At 35.1% G+C, this 9,144-nt stretch overlaps 1 protein-coding gene across 7 annotated transcripts in view; it reads left to right on the forward strand.

Moving 5' to 3' along the window:
- The window catches only part of LOC121522369 (muscleblind-like protein 2a), a 28,782-nt gene extending 21,898 nt beyond the window's left edge, over positions 1–6,884 (forward strand). For all 7 annotated transcript variants that reach the window (XM_041806618.1, XM_041806620.1, XM_041806622.1 and 4 more), the window contains one exon: positions 4,087–6,884. In XM_041806618.1, coding sequence (XP_041662552.1) covers positions 4,087–4,211 — 125 coding nt within the window. In that variant the 3' untranslated portion in view covers positions 4,212–6,884. The remainder of the gene's footprint in view (positions 1–4,086) is intronic.
- The last annotated feature ends 2,260 nt before the right edge of the window (positions 6,885–9,144 follow it).

Genomic DNA, 9,144 nt, shown 5'->3' on the forward strand with positions numbered 1-9,144 from the left:
TCCGTTACATTATGATGTGTTCAGAGATGGCTCAGACTTCTGACAATTCAAGAAGTTAACTTATTATGATGTGTTCAAAGTCACATGGAAAGTCACATGTGTTCAAAGTCACATGGAAAAAAGTCTTAGTCTGTTGGCTACATGTCTTAGTTTTTGTCACATTTTAGTCATTTCTACTTTTTAAGTCTTAGTCAAGTTTTAGTCAACAAAAACCTTAAAACATTTTAGTCGTTTTAGTCCATAAAAAATCCTCACATTTCATTTTAGTCCAACCATTGATTCTCTTGCCTAAATCTGTTATCAAATCATGGTAGTGTGTTCTATGCACTCTACCACACCTGGGGTCCCTGCTTTTTTACAGCTGAGAGGCAGAATAGCTATAGATGCATTGTGTTTTTGACAGATTTACCCATAGCGGAGAAATATCATGGATTTTGTATGTCCAGCAAAAACTTTATTACATTTTAATATAGTTTTTGTCATCTTGATGAAAATGAAGAATTTTTGTCAGTTTAGTCATCACAGATCTATCTTTGGCTACTCTTAGTCTAGTTTTCATCATGGAAAAAAAAGGCTGTCGAGGAACATTTTTAGTCATAGTTTTAGTGGATGAAATTAACACTGCAATAAATGAGCAATGTTTGTTTAATTAGTAATATTAAATAGATATAAAGCATGAGTTCAGTTAAGAACATATTGCCTAATCTTTCCACCCCAAATTCACCAATATTCCTAATAATATTAATAATACTATCGATAGAGTATGATAATTAAGGCACATTAATTTGAGTACCATTTTGAATAAAAATCAATGATCCAGGGAGCAGGTGGCCTAGTGGTTAAAGGCGCTCCCCATGTACGTGGGCGGCCCAGGTTCGAATCCGGCCTGAGGCCCTTTACCACATGTCTCACCCCCACTCTTGACCCTGTTACTGACTCTATCCACTGTCCTCCTTTATCTAATAAAGGCACAAAAAAGCCCAAAAATAAGTCTTTAAAAAAAAAAAAAAAAAGAAATCAATGATCCTCATCCCAGAAGTCTGTTATCAAAGTTTGTTACTAATTTCATCATTTTGTTTCAGATTACACATTACACATTTTTCAAGAGAGAAAATATATGATGCGACTAAAGAAAAATACTAAAATGTAAGGACTTTTTATTGACTAAAACTGGACTAAAATGCTTTCAGAGTTTTCGTTGAATAAAACTATGAAGGATGGCCAGGACTAAAATGTGACTAAAATGAAAACTATTTTTGTCTAAAGACTAAAACTAAGACTACATCTGCAAATAGCTGCCAAAATTGACACTGCTTTGCAGTAACAGTTATATTGTGGTATTACTAAATCAAAAGATTTCATACAAGCCTGTGATGGTATACTCAACTCATGCCTGTGCATAAGATCACAGAGAAATGATTTTAGAAATCTCTCTGTGCCCACTTCTTTCTAGCCCCACCTGTAGTATTAAGTTTAATTTCTCTCCTGCTGATGTCGGTGTTCACAATAAAAGTATTTGAAATAAGTAACAACTACAGACTTTATTTGCAAAGAACTTGTCTGACATGGCGTGTAATCATTGATTTAGCTTAGCGTTAGCAGAGGTGCCGGTGAGTGTATGGAGCTACTGTGTTTATAGCTGCTTCTTCAACCTCATTTAATGCCACAGCCTGCTTGTTTGAATCATCATGGGCTTAAAACAAGAGAGTCATCAGTTAAACACACCTTTAAACAGTTGCTCAGACCATTATTGTACAAATCACTGCATTGTTGATTTTAAGACAAACCGAGTTGGTCCATTGCAGCAGAAGACGCCTTTTACCTCATTACCATCCTTCACATTAAAGCGTTAAAAACGGTGATGATGCCGCAAAAATCCCTTCCATAGCATTGCTGATAATGTAAAATTAACAGTTTGCAGGTGAAGTCATTTTTTGACAATATAAGACTGCTTTGGAGCACACACTTGCTGTAAGACTTCATTTTATTTTTGTGATTGTAATGGTATGATACGGATAATTCAAGTTGTTACCTGCTGCCCTGTTATCTCTCTCCATCTAGTCTCCCCCCTCCCTCTTCCTGCTACACACCTGAGTGCAGTTCACTCAGGGAGGAGGAGGAGGAGGAGGAGGAGGAGAGGAGTGTTCAGAGGAGCAGGAGTGAATTTGCCAACAGACTAGAAAAGCTGATGAGTTTTTGTTCCTCTTCTCTTGATGTTTGTTTTTATTTTCATCCATGTTTAGGCTGATTTGTTTTGTTATTTAGTATGGGCTGGAGATTTCTAGAAGTCTAGTTTTGGTCTTTTGTTCTAGGTTAGTTTGTCAGTCTATTGCGTGATTGGCTCCCATCTTTTGTTTCTTTGGCCAAGGTCTTCAGCCCCTTTGGTTTCTTGAGTGTTTCTATTTCTTTACACAATAACATTTTTATGTGTCTGTTTAAGTTTGTGGGTTTTTCTTTTAACCTTATCTTTAGTGTGTTGTCCCTCCAGTTTATATCCTGCTCTTTTGAGCTTTGGTTACATTGATTTTGTTCAAGGAGGCTACAACAAGTTCACTGGAGGAGAAAGTTAAAAATAACCTCACAGTAATAAAGTCTGGTGATATTGGAACATTTTGAGACATAAAACCACCATAACTGTCTCCAGGAGAAACTGTCAACACTACAGTTAAGCAATTATTTTATTTATTATCAGTAAAATTACCCGCTTTGGCTTTTTTTATTATTTTTGTGGCATTTGTCTTCATTTGATAGGACAGCTAAAGAGAGAAAGAGGAAATATGGAGAGAGGTAATAGAGCAGGACATGCAATAAAAATGCACCAAGACCAGTCAAGGCCCACAGCTTCAGCACTCAGACGTCACCTCCAAAGCACTTGATTGACTTCCATGTCAGTTTATGTTGAAGTTTTTGAAATTAATAACAAATTTATAAAAATATTGAACATAATTTAACCGAACCGAAAGAGGAGTCAATGGCTGATCTTAGAAGAGGTACAAGGCAGGGTGACCCTCCGTCACCACAAATATTTGCCCTCTGTATGGAGAATAAGAGCTGAAAGAATAAGAGCAAATGAAGCAATACATGTTTTAAAAATGGAAGAAAATAAACATAAATTAGCATTAAAATCGGACAATGTGTTTCCTAACAAATGTGAATAAACCATTAACAAGATTAATGGATGAAATAATAAAACAAAGTCTTTTCTCTGGACACAAACTAAATATAAATTAAACAAAAGCAATGACAGTAGTTGAGGAGATTGACATAGATCTCATAGATATCATAGATAGATTAAATAGGAATGTATAAAGATGAAAATACATGGGGATTATAATATTACCCAAAAATTTAGGGAATCTGTTTTTTAGCAAATTAATCCAGACTCATAGAACAAGTATGAGAAGAGCTGAACAGATGAAAAATATTAAATTTATACATGTTTATTTTTATTCCAAAGTTGACCAACTTATGTAAAGCCAATATATTTTAAGGAATGGGAAAAATTCATGACCAAAAAAAGCAAGAGCCAAACCATTCTTAGTCTGTTAACCAATACAGATGAGGTCAACTGTGGTGAGACTCACATTTACCTCTGATGGTACTAACTACTACCTTTTGTAAATGCTGGGTGAACTGTGAGGCCGGCCAATACCTCGTTAATTTAGAAAAACAGAGCAGATCCCTTTGTAAGCCCGAAGACCGCTCTCACATGTTGTTTCATATAGACTTCAGTGTTCAAACCCAACCCAATGACAATTTGGTCCATATTCACAAATGTTTGTTATCCTTAGATCATATTTTACCTTGAATTCCAGTCGGGTCATTTAACTTCCTGTTACTGTTTCTTTGGGTCAAGTGTGTGAGATGTGTGATTTGAAAATACACAGCACGGTTCAGTCTGATGTTACCGTGCAGTCATAGATAATGAAAAATTTTCAGGACCATCATAAAGAGTTTACAGAGTTTTAGTACTTGTTTAGTTTCTCTTTATTAATGATCATAATCCTTTGTCATGTTCTGAACATGGGACCAGGTATTTTCCGTTGTGTGCCACCACTAAGTGACTGTCTTCTTCCCCTCAAACAGATCATCCTCAAGTAACCACCAGGAGCAGAAGTCAGTGCTCTGTCGCTGCTGTTAAAGACCCCAAACAGCTGCTCTGTAAATACTCTGTTAACACCACACACAAGCTACAACAAGCTGCATGCTGATAACATCCCTGTAAACATGACTTTAATCCTCATAATCAGTAACATAGCTCAGATAGTAGGGTTTTACTGTGTTAGAGAAGTGTCCCAGAAGATGGCTGTTTGTATGCGCCTTTGCACCTGCATTAACATGCATCTCCAGTGATGTGCAGAAGATTCCTCATTTCTATTTCCTTAAGCCATCTGACAAAGTCAGAGTGATAAAGCTTCAATGTGTCTGCTGTTCACATATTGGTGCCTCATGTTTGAAGTCAGTTCTTATGAGCAAACACAACAAAAAGCAGTTCAGAAACAGCAGTAACACCTAATTCTAACTGATAGTCATTTTATTAATAAACTCTGTAAGAGGAGGCACAACAGATCTTAAATGAGCGCAGTGTCAGAGTGTTAATACGAGGTGTAAAGGGGGTTTGTTGTGAGAAATTGTTCAAATTGTGTCACTATAATATAAAGCAGCAAATTATTTTTCCTTCTTGAATGTGTTACTTAAAAAAGGGGAACTTTTTCCACTTTGATTGTTCATCTAGTGCCACATTTCATTATTTTAAACTAAAGAAGACAAAGCACTTATTTTAACCTTAAAAACCACACTGATACTAAAGGTTTCTTGAAAATGTTCTGAGGGAAGTTCATAAATGTTGATCCCCAGAAAACAGGAATAGTGCTCCACCTCCTGGTGTGCCTTTGCATTGCATTTACAGTATGTTTGCAGAGAGAGAATATACTGTATAATCCATTTGCTGCAGAGACTTTTTTTCTTTATAAGGCAGTGATGCAAAAGTGACTAAAACGGATAAATGCCCCTCTTTATGATGGAAGATATTTACTTGATAGCCATGTGTCAGAAGATTCTGGGCCAGGCTTCTCAAAGATTATTTGACTTGGCTCAAGTCAAGTTTAAGTTTTAATATTAACTGTCAGAGAAAGCACATTGCCTTCTCAACACTAAAAACATTCACCAGTAGATTCACTTTGATCAATCTGAGCTGTCTTTGTGAACCCGACCCTGTAAAATTAAGATATAAATGACCAAAATGTCAGATTTAAGTTCCCTTATCCATGTCAGGGTGGTGTAGTTTGTAAACTGTTAGTCTTAATGTTACAGTCAGATGTCAGTACTGTATTATTTGAATGTTACTAGTGCCTAAAGAATTGTCAGGATGAGGATATCCATGCATATTTAAAAGGCTTTGTGTGAAAACAAATACGTCACATCTAAAGAGAAAAGTTTTGCACTGCTGTGAGTGCAATTGTGTTCACCTGTTTAGATTTATTAAACAAGTAATTTTCACTAATATTTGAATTTTTATGGCTGTATAAGAATTAATAATCTTGTTTCTTTTAAGATGTAGTGTATAATTATTTCCTTTCTAGTTTTATGCACAGTTAAATACATTATGTAGTAAAGTAGAATATACACAGGTAGGGTAGTCGTGTACGGTTGATGCAACATTATGCAAATACTTTAAGTGACAGCAGACAGAGTGGCTATTGTGTTTGTGGAAACAGAACTAATATTAAAAACACGTCACACATTTATGTACTGTTAAACATTGCTTTAGTTCCATAGTTGTTTTTAATTCCTTTTTTATCTATGAAACATGTGAGTACACTTTAATGTGATTAACTGAGACAATCCACTGAGAGAGTTTTCATTTGTTCACATGTGTGTTCATCACAAGTTTGACACATTATTGGATGAATTATAAGGAGTATAATTATAGTAGTTTAACACTTATAAAGATGTATTCTCTTCTATTTTATGATGAATGTAATTTATTAAACTGACTTTAGCTCTGCTGGAGGTTCCTCAAAGGGCCTCCGTATGTTGTATTAGCCTATGAAAAGCCGTCTCGTGTCCAGGGATCAAATGTTAAAGCTAAAAACATTTCATCCCTGTCACTGCCTTGTCACCTGTAAGGGACAACTTACCTTTGTATGAGCAAGGCCATAGATAGAAATGCTTTTTATGTACAAAAGTGCATTGTACAGGCCACATTTAAGGTAACTTTCATGATAGTGTAATGATATTTTGTCATTTAATTGTGTTGATGTGTTGCTGAGGCAATCTGAAGTTGCAGTGGTAAGTTACTGTATTTTTGAAGGTGATGAATTTGTTTTCCTCTCCTCACAATAACATTCAAAGTCGTCCTGTCAGACTTAATTATGCCGTGGTGAGACACCATGCGGATACAAATATATTTTGAAATGTAACTTTTTTAATATATTGTCTTACTGCATGTGAACATCTTGCAGTAAATTCAGATTCCAGCGACAGTTTTAATTTTCTCATCAGATTTTGGTCATTTTTCAAATTTTTCTTGTTTTACTGTAAATATATGAGACTAATTTCCCCCTTATTTATTTCACCTTCAGAACAAAAGGCATATAACCGAATGTTTGTTTCACCTTCTGACAAAAAGCTTGAATGTGATGGTTCCACCTGCATGAGGTTTGTTTGAGATTTTGATCACACAGTCATAAAGATGTGGACCGTAAGAATGTTTGGTCTGACTGACTGATGGAAACATTTCACCGATAAGCACTTTCTCCACAGTCAGACGACTGAGAAGACATGCTTTTTGTGAACTTTGCCTTATCTTTGATCTATTCCTGAGTTTGTATTTGTTAAGTGATTATGAATTCCTTATTGTCTAATAAATAAAATACATTTCACTCAACTCTCCTGTGAAATTATCTCTGCATTGTACTTTTTTTCTTTGTGTGTCTTCAGAAACCATCATGTAAACACGAGCTAGCTTAAACTATACGTGACACACTGAAACATAAAAGGCAATCCAGTCAAATTCCCTAAAAGCACACAAGTGGAAATGATTTTACACGGAATATCAGCACGCCAGTATTTAGTTAACAGACAGCAGCCATAACTTCAGTATACTGGAGCCCAGTGTGAGAGCTTAAAAATTTCTGGGCCCCACCAATTCCCTTTTTAAAACCAAAGCTCAAGACTGAAATATTTACCTTTCTATCATAGTTTTGTTTCATAAACGGAATTTCATTGCAAAGCTTGGCTTTCAGATATAGTAACATTACTTGGAAAGTGTCTGTGGGGTCACAGAGTCAAATTAATGAGCCACTGCCGTTTACTGTGTTTTAATAAAGCATCTGCAAAGTCACTTAGATTTTCTGTTTTAATATTAATCTGCAAATGTACTTTGTGGCATTAATGTCTCCAAAGGCACCTCTTCAAATTCTTAAGTGGTCTTAAGAAAGCCTTTTTAAAATCTCAAAGTTAGTGATAAAATGTTTAACTGTCACCAGTGAATCCAACACCAGTTAAACCGTGACACCAGTTGTAACTTCTACTGTGTTTCAGCTGTGTTTTGTTGCTTCTGATACTTAATCAAGTATTGCATGCTAATTTTAAAAAAATCTTTTAATTTCTATGATTTTGAGTTAATGTAAATGACCTCTTGTGGCCCACCTACAGTACCTGGCATACATTATACCAGCCTTTCCCAAACTTCCTGAAAATTTTCCACCAAAACCTTTGTAAAACCATAACCTAATACTCAAATATTCACCTTTGTGTCAGATTTCTGCTTTCAGACACAATAACAATATTTGGAAAGTGTTTGAAGGGTCATAAAGTACAATTAATGAGCCACTGCCATTTATTTTGTTTTAATCAGACCTCTGCAAAGACACCTAAATATACTTTTTACATTATTAATCCCTGTAAATGTATTTTGTGACCCTGCAAAATCATTCCAAGTAGCATCCGTGCCTCCAAATTAACTCAAATTCATTAAAATCTGTCAGCAAGCAGCATGATAGAAGGCTGGGATGAGTGTCATCAGTTAAACCAACACCAGTTCAACAGTGACACCGGTTCTATACATCAAACAAAATAAATGATGAAAAGGTGATGGGTTAAAACTTCAGATTGTGCTTTATCTTCTGAGACTAAATAACATATAATCAAGAACTGTATGATCATTTAACATGTGATTCCTCATTTATTTATTTGTTTTTATGACTTAGCTTATGTCAATGACCTCTCATGACCAGCAGTACCTCTGGGGGCCACCAGTGGGCCCCAATCCACACTTTGGGAATCACTAGTAAACAACAGGATGTAAGGCAGCATAGAATAGAGCCAATCCTAAGATAAGCTTTACCAAGCACCACGGTTCTTAACATTAACTAATACTAACTAAATAACTAAAACTAAAATGGAAAAATCATTTTAGTTTACTGAAACTAAATAAAACTAAGCTTCACAAAAATAAATGGAAACTGAGATTTAATTCTTTAAAACAAAAAGTAAAACAAAATAAATAAAACAAAAAATGAAAAATCCAAAACTATTATAACCTTGCCAAGCACCAGCAATGCTGACATTCAGAACAAAAGTATTTTCTCTGTATCATGGATGTCATCTGGGGCTGCCAACACCTGCAGCTTAACATGAATTTAATTTCTGCCGTGCAACACAATTATTTTTTTCCTGCAATCAGCAATGTTGTTCATTTTTACAGTGAATGCCCACCCCCAAAACTTTATTTGGAAAAATTAGTGAGAAAAAAACATCACTTATTTTTGTATTAAAACATTTCATAATGACAGTTTTGTAGTGGTAAATTCCAATTAAATCTAACGTTGGAAATTAATATATATATATAATAATTTAGATTTATTTAAGATGTATTTGTCCTGGTACTCCCATGAGATTAAGATCTCTTTTTCAAGGGAGACCTGGCTAAGAATCTACAACAATCTAAATCAGTGGTTCTTAACCAGACCCACCAGCACCCTCATGAGAAATCATGATCTAAATTTTCAACTGCTCAAATAAATATAAGGAAAAATGTACAAACAAAACATGATTGAAAGAGGAGACAGAGCAAAACGAGTGTGTTTAAAAAGTGCATAGATACAGAAGGGATTGCATGCAAACATTTTTCCCAAGATA

This window comes from Cheilinus undulatus, linkage group 15 (assembly GCF_018320785.1).
Source record: "Cheilinus undulatus linkage group 15, ASM1832078v1, whole genome shotgun sequence".
Classification (NCBI taxonomy): Eukaryota; Metazoa; Chordata; class Actinopteri; order Labriformes; family Labridae; genus Cheilinus; species Cheilinus undulatus.